This window comes from Artemia franciscana, chromosome 17 (assembly GCF_032884065.1).
Source record: "Artemia franciscana chromosome 17, ASM3288406v1, whole genome shotgun sequence".
Taxonomy (NCBI): domain Eukaryota; kingdom Metazoa; phylum Arthropoda; class Branchiopoda; order Anostraca; family Artemiidae; genus Artemia; species Artemia franciscana.
In genome coordinates, this window is record NC_088879.1 from 26,252,116 (window position 1) to 26,277,756 (window position 25,641).

General features: G+C 37.0%; 1 protein-coding gene across 6 annotated transcripts in view; it reads right to left on the reverse strand.

The window, feature by feature from the left end:
• LOC136038070 (unconventional myosin-IXAa-like) overlaps nucleotides 1-25,641 on the reverse strand; it is a 266,020-nt gene that overhangs the window by 193,553 nt on the left and 46,826 nt on the right. For all 6 annotated transcript variants that reach the window (XM_065721055.1, XM_065721054.1, XM_065721050.1 and 3 more), the window contains exon 3: nucleotides 13,452-13,710. In XM_065721055.1, the coding sequence (XP_065577127.1) occupies nucleotides 13,452-13,710 (259 nt within the window). The remainder of the gene's footprint in view (nucleotides 1-13,451; nucleotides 13,711-25,641) is intronic.

Consider the following 25,641-nt stretch of genomic DNA (forward strand, 5'->3'; position numbering starts at 1 on the left):
CCCAAAAGGCATAGTTGTAAGGATTTTCAACTACGCTGAATGAAATGGCTATCTCAGAATTTTGATCCGGTGACTTTGGGAAAATAATTAGCGTGCGACGGGGGCCTAGGTGCCCTCCGATTTTTTTGCTCAATTAAAAAGGGCACTAGAACTTTTCATTTCCGTTAGAATGAACCCTCTCGCAATATTCTAGGACCACTGGGTCGATACGATCACCCCTGAAAAAAACAACAACAAAAAAACAAACAAATAAACACGCATCCGTGATCTGCCTTCTGACAAAAAAAAAAACACAAAATTCCACATTTTTAAACAGTTCGTGGTAACGAGCTGTAGTAAGGAGCGACCAGGCTCAATAGTAACCAAAACTCTAAAAAAATGGATTTTGATACTAATAGTTATATCAAAAGAATGGCATTTTAATGCTGATTTTAAATATATAAGTTTCATCAAGATTAGTCTTACCCATCAAAAGTTACGAGCCTGAAAAAATTTGCCTCATTTTAGAAAATAGGGGGAAACACCCCCTAAAAGTCATACGATCTTAACAAAAATCACACATCAGATTCAGCGTATCAGAGAACCTTGTTGTGGAAGTTTCAAGCCCCAATCTATAAAAACGTGGAATTTCGCATTTTTGGCCAGAAGACAAATCACGGATGCGTGTTTATTTGTTTTTTTCCCAGGGGTGATCGTATCGACTCAGTGGTCCCATAATGTCGCAAAAGGGCTCATTCTAACGGAAATGATAATTTCTAATACCCTGTTTAAGTGACCAAAAAATTGGAGGGCACCTAGGCCCCCTCCCGCGGTCATTTTCCCCCAAATTCACCGGATCCAAATTCTGAGATAGCCATTTTATTCACCACAGTCGAAAAACCCAATAACTATGTCTTTGGGGACGACTTATTCCCCCGCAGTCCCCGTGGGAGGGGCTGCAAGTTACAATCTTTGACCTGTGTGTACATATAGTAATGGATACTAAGAAGTGTACAGACGTTTTCAGGGGGATACTTGAGGGGGAGGGTTACCGGGGAGGATTTTTCCATGGACGAACTTCTCATGGGGGAAGAGACTTTCAATGGAGGGGGCGCAGGATTTTCTAGCATTGTTTAAAAAAACAATGAAAAAATAAACATGAAAAGTTTTTTCTACTGAAAGTAAGAAGCAGCATTAAAACTTAAAACGAACAGAAATTATTATGCATCTGAGGGGTCTACCTCCTCGTAATACCTCGCTCTTTACGCTAAAGCATTTTTAGTAATTTCAACTATTTATTCTACGGCCTTTGTGATTCAGGGGTCATTCTTAAGGAATTGGGTCAAAATTTAAGCTTTAATATCAAGAGCGAGGTATCGACGATGGGTGAGCCCCCTCATATACGCAATAAAAACATACTAATATTGAAGTTCGCTACGTAATTTAATTCGTAAGTTACGTATATTTTTTACTTATGAAAACGTTCGTAAAAAGTTAAAAGTTATATTTGCCTTTTTAAGTAATCAAAAAATAGGAGGGCAACTAGGTCTCCTCCCTCGCTCCTTTTTTCTCAAAATCTTCCGATTAAAACTGTGAAAAAGCCATTTAGCCCCGAAAAATTAATATGCAAATTTCGTTTTAATTATTTATATGTGGAGAGCTAAGATCAAACCATGCATTAATTCAAAGACGCCCAGAAATTAAACAAAAAAAACGAGTTTTTTTTAAATGAAAGTAAGGAGCGACATTAAAACTTAAAACGAACAGAAATTACTCCGTATATGAAAGGGGCTTTTCCTCCTCAACGCCCCACTCTTTACGCTAAAGTTTGACTCTTTCTCTTAACTCTACATTTTAAAACAGTAAAAAACCTTAGCGTAAAGAGCGGGGCGTTGAGGAGAAAAAGCCCCTTTCATATACGGAGTAATTTCTGTTCGTTTTAAGTTTTAATGTCGCTCCTTACTTTCATTTAAAAAAACTCGTTTTTTTTTGTTTAATTGCAGATAGGATCTTGAAACTACAGTAGGATTCTCTGATACGCTGAATCTGGTGGTGTAAATTTCGTTAATGTTCTATGATTTTTACGGGTTGTTTCCTCCTCACCTGTGCTTCCAAACTTAAGTCTCTAGCCGGCAATCCTTCAATTCGTCGCAATCCAAGTTTCTACCACCAGTCACGACCCGGTAGGGCAACGGGGAGGAAGCTATGGGGTTCTGCTCCATCTCAAGGTTTGTCGCTTGACCTAAATCTCTTGACTTGTCTAGTTCTTATATTTGTAACTGGTGTCTATCCTTCAACATTTAAATCAGCAAGAATTGTGGCCCTACATAAAGGTGATGACCCGAGGCTTCCTGCTAATTATCGTCCTATATCGATACTCTCTGCTTTTTCGAAGGTTGTAGAGCGAGCACTGTATAACAGAATTTATTCTTTTTTTGAGAAATTTGATTACATTTCTAAACTTCAGTTTGGATTTAGAAAAGAGCATTGCAGTGATCATCCTATGGCTATTATTGTCCAACATATTAATGATTGTCTTGACCGTGGAGAAACGCCTGCAACTATATTTTTAGACATACAGAAAGCTTTTGATTCCATTTCTCATGAAATTCTTTTGTATAAGCTTTCGAATGCTGGTATTCGTGGTAATTGCCTTAGGTTACTTGAATCGTATCTTCATGGGAGGCAGCAGATACTTATATATAATGATGTTAGATCTGATTCTTTACAGCAGTCAGATAAGGTTGGTGTTCCCCAGGGATCCGTATTAGGACCTCTGCTTTTCCTAGTTTACATTAATGATTTGTGCTCAGCTACTGGAGTTTCTTCTATAGACACTCAGTTTGCTGACGACACTGCAGCAACCGTTTCTGGTAAATCTCGTGAAGAGCTAGTGGTCAATTTAACATCCGCATATGATAGATTGTCTACTTGGCTCTCTGATAATAGACTACTTCTGAATAGAAAGAAGACTAAGTTTATTGTTTACAGCAGGACGGGTCACAAGTTTCCAGATATAGAATCAGTTTCCATTTCTGCGAATGAACCTGAGTCTGTTATTGAAAGGGTTGTATTGATAAGATATTTAGGAGTTGTGTTTGACGAGAATTTGTCATGGAAAGAGCAAATTAATCAGGTTAGAGCAATAAGTCTTCCCGTGGAGTTGGTATAATGTGCAGACTGAAAAACCTTCTTCCATATTGCGCTCTTAAATCCATTTACTTTTCCCTTGTGCAATCCCATTTTGATTATGCATCTATTATTTTTTTGAACACTTTTAAAAGTAATGTTACCCCTCTACAGATTATACAAAATAAAGCAGTTCGTATACTTAAACCTTTTCTGCCATCGCCATCAAACTTCCCCTTAAAATCCACAACAGAGACCCTTTTTTCACTTCATAATATTCTTCCTGTTCGGCAAAGTATCCAATTTTTAAGGGTTATGTTTAAGATTAAGCTTGAACGAGAAAAGCTCCCCAGATATTTTGCATCGATGGGTCTTATTTCTTCTCCTTCATCTTCACAAGTTGAAACCCGTGGTAAATATAATCTGCGGACTCCTAAGGTAGTTACAGAGAGGTCACGTTTTTGCCTGAGGTATTTGATTCCTCTACATTGGGAAAGTTTGAAAAATGAGATTGATTTCAATATAAGCATAGATGCTATAAGACGGAAGTTGAAAAGAGTGCTGATTGAAAGTTATAAATCTAAATAATATGATTTTTTATTTTTTTTTTTTTTAGGGATATTTATATTTATTTTTTTTTTTTTTTTTAGTATTGGGTTGGTCTCTGGGGTATGTCTTATGACTCACTTGGTTTTAAGTTGTAAATTTAATTGTGTCTCAGGATGGTGCGCGGAGGATGGAAGTGGTATCGTACGGCACGGGATTTGTTTTTTATTTATTTCTGTCAAGTTTGGTTAAGAGAAGTTTTTATTTTTAATTTTGTGCATATTTAGTGTTTCTTAAAGGTAGCTCAATTGCATTCGAGCTATACTCTCAGCCTTGAGTTACCTAATATTTTGTATATATTGGTTATAATAAAAGAACCTTGAACCGCATTATTAGGTATTTTGGATATTTACATCCACCAAGCTCCAAATACTTTTTACAAAGGCGCTGTCTATGTGTGATAACACTTTCAAGATGTATACCTCGCTTTGATTTAATTTCCCCTATGATTTCGGCTTTGTGTGCACAACTTTACTGAAGGCTCCAGACTATTTCTCATTTCTAGGTTTCTTCATTGCGTTGAAATAATTTATGAAATTTTCACACTCTATTAACAAGCAGCTGATTATACCAGCTTGTCATTTTGGTCTCTGGGGGGTATTATCGGCGATCTGAAAAGATTCTTTCTGGCAACCGACTTGTAAAAATTTCAGGTAGCTGAAAATATTCTAGGGGACTGCTAGAAAACAGGAAAATAAATCGAAAAATGGTTCCAATCATCTTACAGGTTATTATCTTCTGGTCATGATAGTACCGATTTTGTTCTAAAAGCAATATCCTTTATCGAGTACACTTGTGAAAAAGACCTAGACATTTTCTAAGATTTCTAAGCAATTAGAGGGAATAGAGCAAAATCCTTTCAAACATTTTGTAGCATCTTCAAGAAGCTATGGCCTGATATTAAAAGCGGCATCTTCCGCCAATGAATACTTGAGTACTTTTTAAATAAAAATTTTCAATTTAACATGGGATTTTCGAGTTCCATCAGTTCACTTAATCACGGCCTTAAAGTTTTAATCAGACGATTTTGAGACAAAAGCGACGGGGGAGGTGGCCTAGTAGCCCTCCAATTTTTTGGCTACTTAAAATGGCCACTAGAAGTCTTAATTTTATTTACAAACGTTTTTATTAGTATTAAATATAAGTAACGTTACAAATTAATTAACTAACTTCTATAGTCGTATATTGTTGTTACATTTATGAAGGGGTTCAACTTCTCGTCAATATCTCGCTCTTTACACTAAAGTTCGAATTTTGTTCCAATTCTGTAAGAATGACCCCTGAATCACAAAGGCCGTTTCATTATAATAAATAGCTCATTTGAAATTACTAAACATACTTAAGCGTAAAGAGCAAGGCATTGAGGAGGGGACGAACCCCCTCATATACGTAATAACTTCTGTTCATTTTAAGTTTTTATATTGCTCCTTACTTTCAGTTCAAAATACTTGTTGTTGTTTTTAAATTACCATCGTTTTTTTTAAATAATGCTTGAAAATTCAGCCTCCCTTCATGGAAATTATCTTCCCCTATGATAAATTCCTCCATGGAAAGATTCTCCCACGTAACCCCCGACCCCCCACCACCAGAAAAAATCCCCCTCCCCTGAAAACATATGTATACTTCCCAATAACCAATACTATATGTAGACAATGGGCGAAGTTCATAACTTGCAGCCCTTCCCTCGGGTCTGTAGGGGATCAAGTCGTCCTCAAAGACATAATTATAAGATTTTTCGACTATGCTCAACAAAATGGCTATCTCAATTATTTGAGATATCTCAATTATAAATTACTAAACATACTTAAGCGTAAAGAGCAAGGCATTGAGGAGGGGACGAACCCCCTCATATACGTAATAACTTCTGTTCATTTTAAGTTTTTATATTGCTCCTTACTTTCAGTTCAAAATACTTGTTGTTTTTTTAAATTACCATCGTTTTTTTAAATAATGCTTGAAAATTCAGCCTCCCTTCATGGAAATTATCTTCCCCTATGATAAATTCCTCCATGGAAAGATTCTCCCACGTAACCTCCGACCCCCCACCACCAGAAAAAATCCCCCTCCCCTGAAAACATCTGTATACTTCCCAATAACCAATACTATATGTAGACAATGGGCGAAGTTCATAACTTGCAGCCCTTCCCTCGGGTCTGTAGGGGATCAAGTCGTCCTCAAAGACATAATTATAAGATTTTTCGACTATGCTCAACAAAATGGCTATCTCAAAATTTTGATCCGGTGACTTTGGGGAAAAAAGAGCGTGGAAGGGGGCCTAGTTACCCTTCAATTTTTTGGTAACTTAAAAATGGCACTATAACTTTTAATTTCAGTTAGAAAGAGCCCTCCCATGACATTCTAGGAGCACTGGGTCGATACGATCGCCCATGGGAAAAAAACAAAAAAACAAACACGCATCTGTGGGCTTTCTTCTGGCAAAAATACAAAATTCCACATTTTCAAACAAATACAACGTAGAGACAATAGGGAAAATTTTCAAGACAGTGGAAATTATTTCTGTAGATATTTCGGCCCTATGTCCAAGGGCCGTCTTCAGCACAATACAAGAATAAGAGAGAAACTATATATATATATAAAAGAAACTTACATCAAATTGTGAGGATTAAAAACTAAATAATTAAAAACACTTTTTAAAACTTTTTTTAAAAAATAGCCCTAGCATCCTTACTTCAACGAAGTTCAACCAGGACTGGCGAAAAGAATGAAATGAAAATATAAGCTCATTCAAACTGAAGAGAATAAAATGATTAGATGCAATTTCTTAAAGCTAATCTTGCTTGTTTAGCAGCCTGTCTCAAAGGCCTTTTCGTTGTTGGTTCAGTACCATTGTAAATCGGTTTAGTAAAATATTTTGTTAGATCATTTTTAATTAAATTTGAGTATAAAGAATTTAGTGAGTATTCCCCCAAGTCCCTGTTCAAAGAAATATTTTTATTTATTTTGAGATTAATTTCGATTGATTCTCGAACCACCTGTTTTATTCCCAAATCATTACTAATGAGTGAAGAGTTTTCAAAATGTATAATGTGGGATGGATTATTAAATACGATCAATTAGGGAAGTCACAACTGCTCTTTTAACTTGTGGGGGGTGATTTGAATTAAAGTGAAGATATCTATTGTTTTGTGTTGGCTTTCGATATATAGTAAAATCCAGTTGATCAGCATTGCGAATAATTAATACATCTAAAAACGGAAGTTTATTTTCAATTTCAACTTCTAGGGTGAACTGCAAATTTCGGTCATAAGTGTTAAGATGATCTAAGAAGCCCCGAAGCTCAGCTTCCCCATAATTCCAAAGTGAAATTACGTCATCCATGTAACGACCCCAATAGACGTGTTTTAAAAAATAAGAATTCAATGCCCAATTTTCAAGATTCTCGACGTAAATATTTGCTAGTAGCCCGGATAAAGGTGCTCCCATGGGTAACCCATTTTTTTGCTGATAAAAAGAATCGCGAAATTGAAAATACATAGAAAACTTATTACAAATTTTAACAAGAGTCATTAAAACTTCACAATCAATTCCTGTCGCTGAAGTCTCGATCAAGTGGTAATTTTCTTCTATTTTGTTTTTTAATAATTCCTCTGAAATAGTTACATCTATATTTGTATACATTGAAACAATGTCGAAACTACTAACTATTGTGTTTTCTGAAATACTTGTGTTGCTAAGTTTTTTAACCAAATCTGCAGAGTTATGAATGTAGGAATTTTGAGAATACAATAAAGGTTTGAAAGCTGTACAAAGCCATTTTCCAATATTGGCAGCGGGGGCTTTAGTACAAGCTACGATAGGTCTTAAGGGAATTTTTTAAAAAAAGTTTTAAAAAGTGTTTTTAATTATTTAGTTTTTAATCCTCACAATTTGATGTAAGTTTATTTTATATATATATATAGTTTCTCTCTTATTCTTGTATTGTGCTGAAGACGGCCCTTGGACATAGGGCCGAAATATCTACAGAAATAATTTCCACTGTCTTGAAAATTTTCCCTATTGTCTCTACGTTGTATTTGTTTGTTATGGAAAGGCAGTGTGGTCTTCGTCGCTATATTCCACATTTTTGCAGATAGGAGCTTGAAACCTCTATAATAGGGTTCTCTGACACGCTGAATCCGATGGTGTGATTTTCATTAAGATTCTATGTTTTTTAGGGGGTGTTCCCCTGTTTTCAAAAATAACGTAAATTTTCTCGGGCTCGTAACTTTTGATGGGTAAGACTAAACTTTATGAAATTTATATATTTAAAATCAGCATAAAATGTGGTCTTTTGATATATCTATTGGCAACAAAGTTCCGTGGTTTAGAGTTTTGGTTACTGTTGAGCCGGGTGTCTCCTTACTACAATTCGTTACTAAGAACTGTTTGACAATCAGCCTAAAAAAGTAGATCCTATTCATGTAGGCTAGGTCAATCCCAACTTGGTTCATTTAGGTTAGGTTGATCCCAATTTGGGCTTTAGATTCACACCTGGATGTTTAATACACCCAGCTTAAGAACTTTCCATGATTTTGTCATCCACTATGTCTTGAGCCAAGCAGCCAAGTAACGGAGCAGGTGACTAGTTTTGTCATCTTACTACGATACATCAATATTTACCCTTTCGGGCCGATGAATATAAATTGTAAATCAAGAATCTGATAAAACTAAATACCCACCAAAGGAAAATTAACACATGTAAACAGCAACCTTTAAAAGAAAACCTGATTATGGCATACTCTCAATTTGCTTTCGTGCTGAATCAACACTAGCTAATTCCACAACCCCGATCTCAACCAGTAGGCGTAAAATATTTTGAGCCTCGATTTCTTGGAAAAGTGAAACGTATGTATTGTTACTGCCACTCCTAAAGGTCCTGTCTGACATTTTAATTTTTTCCATACTTCTGAGGTAATGAACAAAAAACTATGCTAAGCTGTTGTCAACCGGAGAATTACCAGGAAAATATAAATCTGTATGATCAAAGTTTGACCCAATATAAACTACCTTGCTAATCCTCGAGTTAGGTAAATCTTTATTAATACAATTATTTAAAACAACAACTTTTATTTTTCAACAATCACAAATAATTAAATAAAAATAAACAAGACTTTTGCACTGAAGAAAAACCTACGAGGGTTTGCTGTCGCGCGAAAATCCAAGTAACTACTGACCTATTAAACCGATTATTTAACTGGATCAAATCAGAAAAATAATAATTATTATTATTGTAAATAAAAATAAAATAAAAACAATAGCAAACCCATTCTTCATCGATCATCAAAAATCCACCCACCCCTCCCCCACCCTGCACTCCCAACCCCCATGCCCACCTTTTCCTCCCCATCTCCCAGTTAAGAACAGCTTAGCAAACGGTTTTCTGGCTATCATTTCAGAAGCGTGGATATGTCAGATACGACCTTCAGGAGTGGCAGTAACAACACACGTACCTTGACCTTTCGACGGCAGTGATGAAAACCAGAGTCTGCTTGGTGCAAATTTATTGTGCGATTCCTCTAATGCGGAATACCTTAATGACTTGAACTCATCTGCAACAAATGTGAAAAGTTTTTGGCAAGCTTCTTGTTTTAATGCAAATTAGCTATTAAAAACTGACAAGCCGATATGTATGTGCATTCTTCCTATTATATTATAAATACAAGCATAATTTCATAAAAGACTTCTTTTATTTCATCTTGAATTAGATTGCCACCCAAAAATGTTGACAGTGCCACTTAAAATGAAATAAATTTGAGATAAAGGAAAACGAACTTGCTAAATATAGCATTATAGCGCATTAGTCTATTGTCATAAACTTCAACTTTTTTTAAAAAAAATTCGTGTAACAATGACCTTCGTTTACTTTAGTTCTTAATTCTGCCCTAGTCCCGAGTAAAATTTGACCAAAAACTAGTCCTGGATTGGAATGGGAAGGTCAAAGACACCCTTGAACACATGCTGTCATTCAGACAAGCGTTATGAGAAGCTCCAAGGGTAAGTAAAATACGGATTACATTTACGAAGCTTAGTCCCAGTATGGGAATGCATTCTTACCCTAATAGCTCCTCAAGACAGGTTCCTGGCATAGGTGTGCAAATTTCAAATAGATAATAGGTGACGGATGATATTTCCAGAAGGGGCATTGCAATAAAAACATAATAAATTACACAAATCTGTCCCCCCAAAAAAAGAGCCACTAGGGCTGAACCAGAGCGCATGTATGAAAATACGCATGTCACATATTGGGAATGCTTGTTCAGAGGCAAACTTTCCGGGAAGGGAGGGAGCAACTACCGGTACATTGTTGTTAGACCATAAAACACTTAGTATTTTTAAAGGCTATACGAAATTTGTTAAGGAGGGAAGGAAATCTGGAAAATTAATTATATTTAATTGTCTGACAAATATAGGAAAATTCTAATATAATGGCAAATATATTGAAATTTCATGTGCGTTAGTGGAGTCCTACCAAATAAAAAGATAAGCCCAACTGTTACCACAGTCAATATCTAAACCAAGACAAAAAGTAAAACACGGAATTCTCGTGAGAATTTTTTCTGTCAAAACTAATTATTCTTTGACCATGTATTTATAACTGTGGCTTACAATTTTTACAAGATTTTAATTTTCAAGTAAATTTTCTTCGTTAACAAGTTAACCACAATTTAACAACTTTCAGAAAGATTGGTTGGTAAAAACTAGGACAGCGTAAAAATTGCATAAATCAGTTTGCAAAAAAAGAAGAAGAAAAAAAACTCAGCAAACTAATCAAAAGGCACATACAGAAAACTATCTAGACTTTTGGTCCCAGGCCCCAGAAAGTGTAGCCACCACTGTGAACCATGATTCATAGATGCGGAGCCAAATTTATATTTAAAAAAAAAAAAAAAAAAAAAAAAAAAAAAAAAAAAAAAAAAAAAAAGTCTTCCAGACGAAACGTGTATGTTCCGTTCGGCAACGACAGAACACATACACCGAAAAAAGCTTTTTACAGATATCAGTATTAACAAAATTCTGTTTTTATCACCTGTGACGGTCCCAAACTAGTTCCTGCGTCTTTGAATCGTATGCAGAACGGTAAAATTACATATATGAAGACCCATCTTAGCGAAAATAAAACAAAATATAAGAACTCATAAGATATTTGTTTCTACTACCACATACAAATCCTTGACAGACAGAAATACAATCCTGGGCGCTAATCCCACCCACATTTGACTAAACAAAGGTCTACTGGAAGCGGAGGACAAAACACAATGTAGGTCTTCCCCCACAGAAATCAGATCAAGCACAAAGACCGAAATATAAATGTAACTGTTGACCAGGTTTGGCCAAATTTCACCAGCCCACCTAGTATTATACTTAAAATGAGATGTTTTGACCCCATCCCCCATAGGAGAACGATTATCCAAATACCGTAGAAAGGCACAATTATAAACCCATCCTAAGCTTCCAATCAAGTATGGTATGGTGCGAATTGGTCACGCAAAAAGCGTAACACTGGCACCAACTGCTACTTCAGGACTAGTTTGGGTCTCAACCAAAAGTGGTCCTCCCTCTTAAAACAACCGAAAAGAACATTAGCTACTACCTCTAACCATGTTTTGTCTGAGATCCAACAACCTCTTCGGGAAGATCTCCGAAAACTGAAGAAACAGGCCCAAACTTAAAAAAAAAACTTAGTGGTTTAGCTCTATTTTTCCAACAATTTTTGTTTGAAATCTAACAAACTTTCTAGCACAAGTTCAATTACAAAACATGTCATTCCTCCCGATCGGGTCAGAATACTGAAATATCACAACTAAAATACTTACTACTATTTTTCGTCAAATTAAATGCTCTAGTTCTTGTAAATATAGCGACAAGAAATCAGCAGCTGTCAAATTCCACGGGGCTGGGTCTGGCATGGGCTTTAAAAGGCATAAACTAGAGCCCTTACACATACTTCCGACAAACTTTAGGTGAGTGCCAACTACTCCTGTATGTATGTATGTGTATGTATGCGTCTATGTATATATATACATATATATAAATACATATATATATATATATATATATATATATATATATATATATATATATATATATATATATATATATATATATATATATATATATATATATATATATATATATATATATATATATATATATATATTGTTCTTTTTTGTATTTAGTTGCTTATATTGCCCCCCCCCCTTCCTCTTTTTTATGTTCCTTTTAATTCATTTTCTGACTTGTATTTGTTTAAATTTTGTTTGACCAGTTTTTATCTTTTATTTTAAGTATTTAATTGACCTATTACAGTTTAATTACTGACTCATAGTTGATTTTTCATTATGATTTTTCTTTTTCGTTGTTTTTTGCTTTTTTTTCAGTTTTAGTGCAACCATGTGATTTGTCGACTTCCAAGTCCGAATTAAGCCCTTTATGGACTTGTGACAGATTTTAAAAAATAAATATCTTATCTCCTGGTAAACGTCTAGATGATAAGAATTTTGGGAACCCCTCACTCCACATTGGTCAGACCTTAAAGTGGCAGAAAGTAAAAATATGCTCTCGAACAACCTCAGTTTTGATCAAATCCGACAACCCATTTGGGTAGGCATTCTAATCACAGAAATTTAGGCCTCCACTCCCATTCACCCCAGATACTAGATCGGGTAAGACTTTAATAGCTTGAACATCGGTTACTTGTTTCCACGAATTTTCAATCTGGATCCGCCATTATGTTCTGATAGATGTCATCATGATAAGAATTAAGGGATCCAACTCTCTCACACACTAGGAACTGCCAAAAGCACAACTAAGACACTTACTGAGAAATAACAACTTTTATTTCTCTAAAATTTACAGACCGTGGCATCGATAGGCCATTCTCTTAGCTGTTCTAACGACAAAGATTAAGGGCCCGTACCAAACAACCCCCAGCAAAGGCCAAATATGGACTAGACCCCCAAAATGCATAATTAAAGCAATAGCTCTTATTTCTCACCAAATTTGGTTGCGATCCCACTTCTTCTTGCAATATCCGTATGACAGGAGTTTAGAACCCACCTTGCCTCTCTCACAAAGATTAAACCATATCCTGATCCCCAGAAAAATAGCCAGGACACCAGCTCTTACACGTTGGGAATATCGGTTAAGATCAAACAATACCTTCTTTATATTTCCTTACGATATCAACCACCGCCACCCACCCCCAACCCCCCACAAGGGACAGATTGTGTCTTGACACCCAAAAAGTAACTAAGGAACTAGCTCTTACTTTCTATCCAGTATGCTTGATATCTGACAGGTTTTTCAGGCAGATATGACAGTAGCGTCTAAAACCCATTTCCTTCCTTTCTATCCTTTCTATTCCTTTCTATCCTTTCGTTCCCTTCCTTCCTTCCTTACTTTCTATCCAGTATGCTTGATATCTGACAGGTTTTTCAGGCAGATATGACAGTAGCGTCTAAAACCCGTTTCCTTCCTTCCGTCTAGAAACGGGAGCACATAAAGACTTGTTTCAGTCTAATTTTGATCCAGAAATACAAGAAAACCGAATGAAAGCACAAAAAACCACATGTAATTTCACGATCCGCATTTCAGAAAATTTTCCCTTGATGTCTAGAAGATAAAAAATTCCAATCTCAAGTTTTTAGAATATTCCGCTATATCAAGGATGAATATTTAAATGAATAAGGTGGAGTGGGAATATAATATATCATATTTAATTCCAAGGGTATTCATACCTTCTTCGTCTGAACACCTACTTCCTTTCAACTTCGGCCAGAGAAGCATCAGCTTAACAGGTTGTTCGTTCGGAGCCAACCGTCTTTCTTTGCACTCTTGTCCCTCAGCATTCCCAATTACTTCAGCAAGCTCAAAATTATCCGGTGTTGCTAACTCAAGTTTCTCCGCAATACAACATATCATCTCATCGGCGGTAGTTGCCTTCACAGCCTCAATTGACAATGCTTCGTAGTCAGCAGAAATCGCACCAACATATACCTGAATACAAGGAACAGTCTTTCAATATAACATCGATATATAGAGGTTAATACGCTTAATAAGTATGCAAGCTGTTGAGAGGTTAGATCCCCCCTCCCCCGATGGTCAGACTTGTAACAACAAAAATTCTTAAAAAAAAATCAGTTATAAGAAGTCCGTAATGTTTAGATCACAATCTCAATATTTAATGAATGTTGTAATGCAAGATTTAATGCTTTTTTCTTCACACTAGAACAGACATTCAGGAAAACCCAATTTAGCTCCTTGCAGATCGAGGGGCATACCAGAGTTTCCAAGACTTTTTTACAACACAAATGAGAAACAGATGTTCCTCCTTAAAGGTTTTCTTGAGTCTAACAATCCCTCTCCGACACTTTTCCTAGAGCTAGCCAAGACCAGCAAATATGGGAAGCTATGGTTTGAACTATTGGGGGCCCACTCAAAGTCAGTATAAGTCTAATCATATGGCTTCACAATATGTGCCGAAAAAAATTCTCAGAATAGCTTTAATAAGTCCTATTCTGAGCACTTCTCAAAGCTATTCTACGCAATCTACCTTCCTTTTGCCTGGGCATAGTTTAAATCAATCTTTATACAAATATGCTGAGCAAAAAACAAATCACCAAAATCTCCCCCCCCCCCCTCAAAAAAAAAAATTGGAATCTTCCCTTGTTTCCAATTGAGGTCTGGCTATGCTCACAGGCATTACTTCTACCACGGTTAATGATTTTTCATAACGATTTTGCACAAGATTTATGAACTTATTTAGCCGTCAAGGCGGCTTTTCCAATTTATTTGCAGTTTTCATGTCGTTACAGACGGGACACGTGATTCACCCAGGTCTTTATATAGAAAAATTTGCCAATTTTTAAAGAATTCATGATCATAGAGGTTTCTAGTGTATGTAAAGGAGACTTTAATAGTTGCATCGTCAAGCTTCCCGTGGATTCCGAAACCCTCGTTTATAATGATTTAAAGAATTTAAAGAGTTTCTGTACACATGGTCACCACGAAGAATTGCTAATAAAACCCCAGAAAATTGGTGTTCATTGAGTTACCTTCTCAGAGAGCCTTCCATAGGCAGCTCAAGCGTGATACCAGGTAATGCATAGAAGAAGTCCTCCAGACATGAGGACTTCAAAATCAAATAGCCAATAAGAAAGCACGGACAAAGGTAGGATTCAGTTTTTGGGAGTCCTTAAATATAACTAGGATCCCTAATTGCGGGGCCAATCAGTTATGGCGGAGTTAGGGACCCATCTAAGGTTCTGTACTGGTCCGTCGACACGTAGACACGTCTAGACAGAAAGCCCAGCTATGGATTAAATAGACCGCGAGCAGAAAGCTGTGAGGGCAGAGTACTCTCAAGATGGAAGAAATCGGTCAATTGCAAAGGGCAGAAAAAGTAGCTTGCCGCTGTCCGGGAATAGCCATGAAACCTTAATCTTTTAATTATTATGGATAAGTTGAATACCAAGAGAAAAAACCTTGCTACGGCGTCCAGGGTAACCGAAGAAACGTAAGAGTTAATAGCGAATGATAATGGCACCACGTATGGGGAAACCGACAACTTCAGTGGAGGATATGCAATCTCAGCAGCTAATGACCAACACCATTGAGGATGTTTACAATTCACAAAGAGAAAGTTACATTTTAACCTTAGGACATCAAACGTACGGACTTTGGCAAAGCCTGGGATACTAGACCTAATGGTCAAAGAACTTGAGAAGTATAGATGGGACCTTATTGGCCTCTGTGAAACACGCCTACCTGGCATAGGAGAACAACATTGCAGCAACATAACACTCTCATACTGTAATAAATCTGATGGCAAACACCGACAAGGCGTTGGTTTTCTCCTGACACGCAAATCAAAGTGAGCAGTCACAGCTAAGCCATTTTCAGAGCGCCTTATGATGATTCGGATGTGAGCGAAAATATATAACACCATAGCCTTCCAAGTTTACGCACCCGATTCCTCAAGGCCGGATGAAGAAGGTGACACTTTCAATCAACAACTTCATTCTTTAACTGATGAAATTCCAAAGAAACATGTCTTGATAGTGATGGGTGATTTCAATGCAATTGTTGGAGAAGTGACACTGCTTGATCGAAATGTTTCAGGCAGATTTGGTCTTGGGAGACGGAATCCTCGCGGTGAGCGTCTACTTGAGTTTTGCCTTTCGTAACTTCTTTGTTACGAACTCCATGATCAAAAACAAAAATAGAAGAAAGACAACTTGGATATCGCCACGATAAGTCTTATTGACAATATCCTCATCTTGAAATGTTGCAAATATTCTGTCAACAATACAAAGGCCCTGCAGGGGAAGACTTCGATTCAGATCATGTCTTTGTAATGATTACATTGACAAAACTCCGACAGAAAACATTTCCTGTTTCGAGAAATAAGATCCCAAGATTCCGCACCAAAAAACTGAAAGCACCAACAGCATGCACTGCTTTCCCGCAGCCACTAAAAAATAGTCTTGGTCCTGTACTTGAGTCACTACCGCTAACCAAAACCACTGGCATCATAATGTTTTAGTCGAGAATTTGAACGCAGCGCTCCTTGATACAGCAAAGAAAACATTGGGTCATAAACCTAAAAGAGAGAAGATTTGGATCACAGATAAAAATGTTGATCTATGTGACTAGAAACGAAAGGTTTGCAACATGAAGGATTGGAAAGCAAGGACATGTATAGACGGATATAACGCATGGTGAACAAAAAGATCCGTGCAGCCCTCAGAAACTAAATACGGGAGAAATGCAATTCCGGCGAGAGTGACTTCAAATCAGGTAACAACCACAGGATGCATAAAACAGTCAACGAACCCCCCACGAAAAAACCCACTGCTGTGACTAAGGTCCTGGAAAAGGATGGTAGTCTCCTGAGTGACAGCAAAGCTATTAAAGAAAGATGAAAAAGCTACTTTGAACAGAAATTGAATCCACTACTTACCTATAATCCTCCTGTGACATCAGGATTTCCTAAGCCGAAAATTGACCATAATCCCTTCCCCCTTTTACTAAGTGAGATAAAAGAAGCCATTTGCAGTCTCAAGGACAATAAAGCTCATGACCTTGATGGTATCCCTGTCGAACTGCTCAAAGTTGGATCTCCTCTGCTAGAAGATATACTACATAAAGTAGCTCTTACGGTGTAATCAACATGCCATTTCTCGAAAACGTGGGCGAAGGCGATTGTCATACCGCTCCACAAAAAAGGCCCTAAAAATGACTGTGATAACTATCGACCCAAAAGCCTTATAAGCTACCCAGCTAAAATCATAACATAGATTCTTCAAAACCACATCAGAGGTCCAAATGTATCCGCCGTTTAGCTGTTGTAACATATCTAGACAGAATCTTCAACGAAGACCTTCGAAGGCAACTGAAGCCAGAAACTGCCATAAAAGCAACTCAGGTAGCTGGGTCACATAAACCAAACGGGAAAATCACGCCTGTCAAAAATTGTCTTTGAAGGAAGGGCCCACAGTAGCAGTCAACCTGGAAGACCTACGAAGAGATGGCAAGACAACTTCGGATGTGACCTTCTGTGCCTTTTCAAACAAGCTGATAGCCGAGCATCATGCAATAAACTGATCTATGAACTATAAAGGATATGGGCCGAGTGAGTTTTACGAACAAATAGTCGAAGTTTTTGCTCAATGATTCCTTAGAAATTATATGGATTTATTGTACATTAAACACAAGAATATATTTAAACCATAAATGAAAATAGATTTATTATAACTGCTAGAATTATTTTAAAATGATTTATTGAACAATGAATAAAGAAATCAATTTAAACAATGAAACTAATAATGTTTCAACGCAAGGCATTATGGTCATAGGGGGAAAAAACAACACACTCAAAAAGCCAATAAAATTATATGCAGTTTTATCCAAATGCTAATTAATGAATCTACTGATTCAACTGTTAATTAATGAATCTACTGTTAATTAATGAATTAATGAATCTACTCATTCTGTCTATATGATACATTCTTAATATTAAATATGCATTTTCAGGAGTTTTAAATATGGCAGTTTAAAATATGTCACTGTTTTTCAACTTCATTTGAAGCTATTATCTTTTGTTGTTGTTTTTTTTACCCATTTTTTTTTTTAACAACGAATTTGACCCATCTGGGATTTTGATAGTGTTTTTTTTTTTTTTATTAAAAATCTTATTTAAGCACCATGCACAAGAAACCATACCAAAATACACCCTCAATTCGGTCCAGAGACATCCAGAAAGAATTGAAAAAAAAAATATTCAGTAACCAAAAAATACAATTTTTCCGAAGGAAAAAGCGATTGACACTTTCTGATCATAAGCTAACCCAGATGGATTATTCCAGGCACCATTAAAGGGAGTCAGGGAATCGAAATCCGATCTGATTGCTAGTGGCGTCTATTATGGTTAAGTTCACCACCCTCCCTCTAGACCTTTCCTGCCTCCCCCCTCGCCTTAGATTTTGAAAATACTTGTTGGGACATTTTCATTGAAAAATACTTCGTTCCGTATTTTCACGTTAAAAATTAAAACAATGGCAAATCTCCCCACACCTAGATATTGAAAAACACATTCTGCCCCCCCCCTCGTGAACTGACGTCATAGCTGACTAATACATTGAATGGAATTCCAATCTTGCAAGAATTACGAAAAGGATAAGCGGAATGATCATAGACAAGATATATACTAGTACTCAGGGCCACAGGAAGATCGCCGTGTAGTTGGAGAAAAAGGAAAGACACGCAAGAGACCTTTAGCCAAGTGTTAAGGTTCCACGCTTTGACACAAACTTTAGAGGGCGTTGTCTCCAAATATAATTGGCAATAAGAGAAAAAAGACTGAATTAAACAATGAAACAAGATTCTTAAAATCTATCCAGAAAAATGAGCTTTAGCTTCCAAAGAATTGCAAGATTTCTCGCTATCTTCATTTTGATTGGACAATTTGATGCACGTAAGAAAGATTTTCATCAAGATGAAAACCTAGGCATGGCCAGATGTAAGGGGGAGAGGGTGAAAATTCTACAATTGCCTCCCCTCCCCCCCCCCCCACACACACACGAGAAAAAACCTAACTCAAGCTCTCTATCTAGGAACCAGAAATAGGGATCACAAGGTCAACCCAAAGAACCCCCTGAAAGATGAATTTCAGACAATTGGGGGCAAATCTAAGAAATTCATGAGAAAATCAGAAAGCTCGACTTAGCGACATTTAGAGCCAGGCAATTAGCGTCCAACCACAGAAATTACTCTCTCAAAAAGAACAACCAATTTGACATGGACTCCAGGCTCTGGTCTGACAGCAGTGCTGAGGGTACTGTCATCAGCAGAGGAAACTAGTGTTCTCATCTATTGATTCAGATCTGTAATTTTGGGCATCGAGAGACTTGGGTTACATAGACGACAATCAGTTTTTGGTAGACTAAAGATTATTGATTTACCAAACTAACACTATAATCCCCAACGTATAACATTTCTATGGGTAAATAGCGACTTCTCTAAAACATACTATATTTATACAAATAAAAGTTCAATAGGGACAAATCATATTAATTGACAGTAAAACAACAACAACAAATCTCTGGATATGTCGGTCACATATACAGCGGCCGTCATCAGCAGATAAACTGAAATGAAACAAATAAATCTCCGACAATTATACAAAAAACAAATTATTTACATATTATTCAACATCGTAGCTACGACGTCGTACTATATTCCTGTATTTGCACACTAGATTTATCCGATTTAATAATATTGGAGAGTCGAATCATGTTCAGAACTGGGAATTTTTATTTAAGGTTTGTTTTTAGGTTTTAATAGTAGCATCTGATCAAATGAACTTGTTTATAGTTTTAAATCATGCACATTTTACTGCTTAATTTGAGATTATTTAGATCGATGTTGTATATCCTTTGGGATGGAGGAGCGTTTGTGGCTTTATTGGCCTCAGGCGACTTTCTGCTGAAGTAAGTTTTTAATAGTGGTAGTAGCAGTAATAACAGCAGTAATATTAGTGAGAAGATAAAATTTCACCCAGAATCTTAATAAATTTATTATTTTCGATTTACCAAAAGTGCTACATAAATATTTTCACTGAGTCTTCAAATATGTTTAGGCTTAGGTTCTTAGTTATTATTTTTTCAATCTATTCTAGTCATTTTTGGCGGGCATTTCTTCATTTATTGCCAACACTGCTCACTCTTCAAAACAATATGCATACAGACTAAAATAGGCTGCGAAAATTGACAGAAGCCCCTTACAAGGTCATCAACAAAGACACTTTAGATGTAGATTTCCATTCAACCAAATATTTTCTCAGCAGGCAATTCAAAACCTCTCCATGTTCGAAAAAACACTCATTGATAAGTGTAAACAATGAATAAGCTACTTGTCTGTTTTTCAACACCTGTATGCTTTCAAAAATGTTGACAGGGATATCTCTAGTAAATGGAACAGGTGCCACAATACTTTGGGACACACACATAAATTTCCTTACAGGTAAACCAAGTAAGACCCACTTTCCAACTAGATGAAATTAAATTTCTTCAGCTCAAAAATATATCCCTAAAAGTACCTTTTCAATATGATTTTTCCATTTAAAATTTCTAATGCATCAGGGTAATAAAATTTTCTTCGGAAACTTTGTCTGGTAAAACTTAATCTCAATGACTAATTAAGAGATCAATGCTTTGAGTTGTGATGAATTAAACTGAACTAACTTTCAGCTTAAAAGCACCCACTTTTATATATTTCTGCGAAGTAATTAGTAATTAGAAGTAGAAAAAATTAGTTAATACGAAAAGCGTAAAAACAAGTTAACCAACTTTTAAGTTTTCAAAGTCCCCCGCCCCCTAAAGGCTTTATGGGGCTTGTGAATGAGGCTAACGCAAAAATAATACAAATAACTGCTCTGCCATGCTTAGTAACCAAGATATATGTCAACAAACCTAGCTTCGGGTTATCAGCATCATAACAAGACCATGTATTTTTATCAAATTACGATGTCTTTTCTTACTATTTAATCATTCTGAGGATAGCTACCCACAGATTTGACTCTAACATGGGATTTTGATAATTCTTTCGGATGTTAGACGGGGTCAAAAGACGAATGAGTCATTTTTATGGCACTTGGTATTAACCAAGTGACATATAGAGGTCGCCAATTCTGTCGGTCTGTCGGTCCCGGTTTTGCTACTTTAGGCACTTCCAGGTAAGCTAGGACGATGAAATTTCGCAAGCGTATCAGGGACCGGACCAGATTAAATTAGAAATAGTCGTTTTCCCGATTTGACCATCTGGGGGGGGAGTGGGGGCCCGGTTAATTCGCAAAAAATAGAAAAAATGAAGTATTTTTAACTTATCAGCGGGTGATTGGATCTTAATGAAATTTGATGTTTGGAATGATATTGTGTCTCAAAGCTCTTATTTTAAATCCCGACCGGATCTGATGACATTGGGGGGAGTTGGAGGGGGAAAACCTAAAGTCCCGGTTTTGCTACTTTAGGCACTTCCAGGTAAGCTAGGACGATGAAATTTGGCAAGCGTATCAGGGACCGGACCAGATTAAATTAGAAATAGTCTTTTTCCCGATTTGACCATCTGGGGGGGGGAGTAGGGGCCGGTTAATTCGGAAAAAATAGAAAAAATGAAGTATTTTTAACTTATGAGCGGGTGATTGGATCTTAATGAGATTTGATGTTTGGAATGATATTGTGTCTCAGAGCTCTTATTTTAAATCCCGACTGGGTCTGATGACATTGGGGGGAGTTGGAGGGGGGAAACCTAAAATCTTGGAAAACACTTAGAGTAGAGGGATCGGGATGAAACTTGATGGGAAAAATAAGCGCAAGTCCCAGATACATGATTGACATAATCGGAACTGATTTACTCTCTTTGGGGTAGTTGGGGGGGGGAGTAATTCTTAAAAATTAGAAAAATGAGGTATTTTCAACTTACGAACGGGTGATCGGATCTCAATGAAATTTGATGTTTAGAAGGATATCGTGTCTTAGAGCTCTTATTTTAAATCCCGACCGGATCTGGTGATGGGGGCGGGGAGTTGGGAGGGGGAAACCTAAAACTTGGAAAACACTTAGAGTGGAGGGATCGGGATGAAACATGGTGGGGAAAATAAACACAAGTCCTAGATAGATGATTGACATAAACGGAACGGATCCGCTCTCTTTTGGGTAGTTGGGTGGGGGGTATTTCTGAAGAAAAAAAAAGAGGTATTTTTAACTTACGAACGGGTGATCGGATCTCAATGAAATTTGATATTTAGAAGGATATCGTGGCTCAGAGCTCTTATTTTAAACCCCACCGGATCTGGTGACATTGGGGGGGGGGAGTTGGGAGGGAGAAACCTAAAACTTGAAAAACACTTAGAGTGGAGGGATCGGGATGAAACTTGGTGGGGAAAAAACACGAGTCCTAGATACATGATTGACATAACCAGAACGGATCCGCTCTCTTTGGGGTAGTTGGGGGGGGGGGTTAATTCTGAAAAATTAGAAAAAATGAGGTATTTTTAACTTACGAACGGGTGATTGGATCTCCATGAAACTTGATTTTTAGAAGGATATCGTGTCTCAAAGCTCTTATTTTAAATCCTGACTGGATCTGGTGACATTGGGGGAAGTTTGGGGTGGGGAGACCTAAAATGATGGGAAACGCTTAGATTGGAGGGATTGGGATGAAACTTGGTTGGAAAAATAAGCAGAAGTCTTGCATACGTGATTTACAAAATTGGAACGGATCCGCTCAATTGCGGGGGGGGGGGAATTCTGAAAAATAAGAAAAATGACGTATTTTTAACTTACGAAGGAGTGATCGGATCTTCATGAAACTTCATATTTAGAAGGACCTCGTAACTCCTATATCTTATTTTAAATCTCAACCGGATCAAGCGTAATTGGGGGGGGGGGGGCAGCTGGGGGGACCGGAAATCTTAGAAAATACTTAAAGCGGTGAGATCAGGATGGAACTGGATGGGAAGAATAGATACCTGTCTAAGATACGTGACTGACATAACTGGACCGGATCTGCTCTCTTTGGTGGAATTGGGGGGGAAGGGGGTAATTTTGAAAATTGAGGTATTTGTAACTTACGAAAGGGTGACCAGATCTTAATGAAATTTGATATTTAGAAGGATCTTGTGCTTTAAAGTTCTAATTTCAAATTCCGACCAGATCCTGTGACATTCGGGGGAGTTGGAGGGGTGAACTGGAATTCTTGGAAAACATGAAAATTGGAGTATTTATATCTTACGAATAGATGATCGGATCGTAATTAAATTTGATTTTTAGAAGGAATTCATGTCTCAGAGCTCTTATTTCAAATCCCGACCAGATCTTTTGACATTGTGGGGATTTGGAGGGGGAAATCTTGGAAAAACACTTGGAGTGTAGGAATCGGGATGAAGCTTGGTGGATAGAATAAACAAATGTCCTTGATACGTGATTGACAGAATCGTACTGGATTCACTCTCTTTGGGGGAGTTGGGGGGAGGGGTTCAGTGATTTGGCGAGTTCGGTGTTGGGGGGAGGGGTTCAGTGATTTGGCGAGTTCGGTGCTTCTGGACGTACTAGGGCGATGAAAATTGGTAGGCGTGTCAGGGAGCTGCACAATTTGACTTGATAAAGTCGTTTTCCCAGGTTCGACCATCTGGGGGGGCAAAAGGGAGAGGAAAAATTAGAAAAAATTAGGTATTTACAACTTACGAGTGGGTGATCGGATCTTAATGAATTTTGATATTTAGAAGGACTTTGTGACTCAGAGCTCTTATTTTAAATCTTGACCGGCATTAAGCCTCTTATTTTCCTTTTTAAATCAATCTATTGATTCATAGAATTTTGTTAGAGCTCATACCATATGATCTCTTGGCTCTTAGCTCTTCTCGCCTCGTCACAAGTGCCATATGAGCTCTTAGCTCTTGTTTTATATATCAGTGCCTAAGAATGGGAAGGGTTCTTTCAGGCTAATGTAAGGGAGGACCCCCCCCATCTTATGTGCACATATTCCAAAATAAAAAAAGGTTTTTCGATTCAAGGATGAAGTCAAGCCACTCCTCGACTTTCCTCTATTAAGCAACTCAAGCGTAGGAAACATTGCGTTCAATCCATTCCTCAACTTTCTCCCTAAAAGCAACTCAAGCGTAGAAAACATTGCGTTTTGTTAATTTCGATGAAACAATCGATCGTAGCCAGTTGAGATGTGCCTTCATTAGTATAGTAATTTTTAATCGTTTTTGACAAAAGTACGACTTTTCTAGTTAGGACGAAGGCCGACTGGTACCTTAGCTTTAATAATGTCGAAAAGCACTAGAAGGCATCAATAAAATAAAAAGCAAAGAAAACGTTTTTTATGGTAAAATACGGAATTTTATTAGCCCAAATTTAAAGTTCAATAAGGGTCTAATAATAAAAAAAAAAACTTAACACCCTTAAATTCCTAGTGCATTGCAGTTTGTTTGGATACGCAGTCTTCTCCGCTAAAATCCCTTGAGATATGAATTCAAAATAAAATAAATACTTTATAATTTGTTTTTCAAAATAACAATAATAGATAAATACAAAAAAACATTTGGGAGGAGCCTAGAGACCGACAAAATCCTAACTACCGAGGGAGTGCGTTCCAAGCCCCAGCACACGTTATTCTAGGAGTCAGGGGTAAATGGATTATAGTCGTCAGACACAGTGGGCGGTAGGCCCTACTCTTTTCTATAATACGATAGTTTCTGCTCGTTTTGAGTTTAACTTGGCTATTGCAATTTCTCTTCGTTTCGGGTTCCATTCATTCATTGATTGATATATATATATTCATTGGTATATATTAGTTTTACGCTAAAAAAGATTCTTTGACTTGGTACTTACGTATTACATCGATCGCAATCAAGAAGTGAAGTTAGATAAATCATAATGAAATATACCAAAATTGGAAGAAAATATAATACTTTAGTAACAAAATTATGGAAACTACAAAAAAGAATTATGGAAAGCAGGCCGAGCAGAACGCATTATATCAAATACCTATCCTAAAAACTCTATACATTAAATATTTAGTAAAAATAAACCTGTATAGTGGTTTATCTCACTCAGGCTAAGCTGATTATCTCCGAGTGTACACAGATAAATCGGTTTTGCAACAGCTCAAGAACAAAGTCTGGTAGACGTAATACGTAAGTACCCTAGACTTTATTTCTTCTCATCTTTGGTTTTGGAAAAAGTTTTTTAAGATTAGCATCTGATAAAGGTTGCGTGTGTGTTCAAACAATAAGTTTCTGGTATTAGTGAAAATTATTTTTTTTTTTGACTAATTGTGGGAGCGGGCCTTCAAAATATTTGGAAAAATGGCGCTCGATAGTCTGTAAAGCGATGACGCTGAGAGTATTTGCAATGAACCAAGATTAAGCAAGTTCGAAACAGCACTATGTCCTAATTTATAATTGAGATGAATAAGATGCTATTCAATTAGGATTTTCTCAAGAACATTGCGACTGGTCACCTTTCCAGATTAACCAAACTTTGGTGTTAGCTAGATCTTGCTCTGGAGACAATGCGAGCCTCTTTGAAGGCAGATTCAACTAATTACAAAAATCACCCTTAGCTGAATCTTGATAACTGTGAAATACTATTATTAATGGATATTAGCCAGTACGTAGACAGCATGACAAGCCAAGTGAGGATCCTTGTAGCAGATACCAGGTTAACTTCTTAACAAGTCCGACTATATTGACATAGAAATAGCATGTGAACAAAGAAAATTGAAAACAGGGGGGGGGAGGATGGATAGGACCTTTGGTTCACTACATTGTCCTTGTTTTTGTGATAGGTTCAGGGAGCAACGCCCATCACGCCCATCCGCCCATCCGCGTGTAAAACAAAATAAACGAGCAGTAAAATTTAA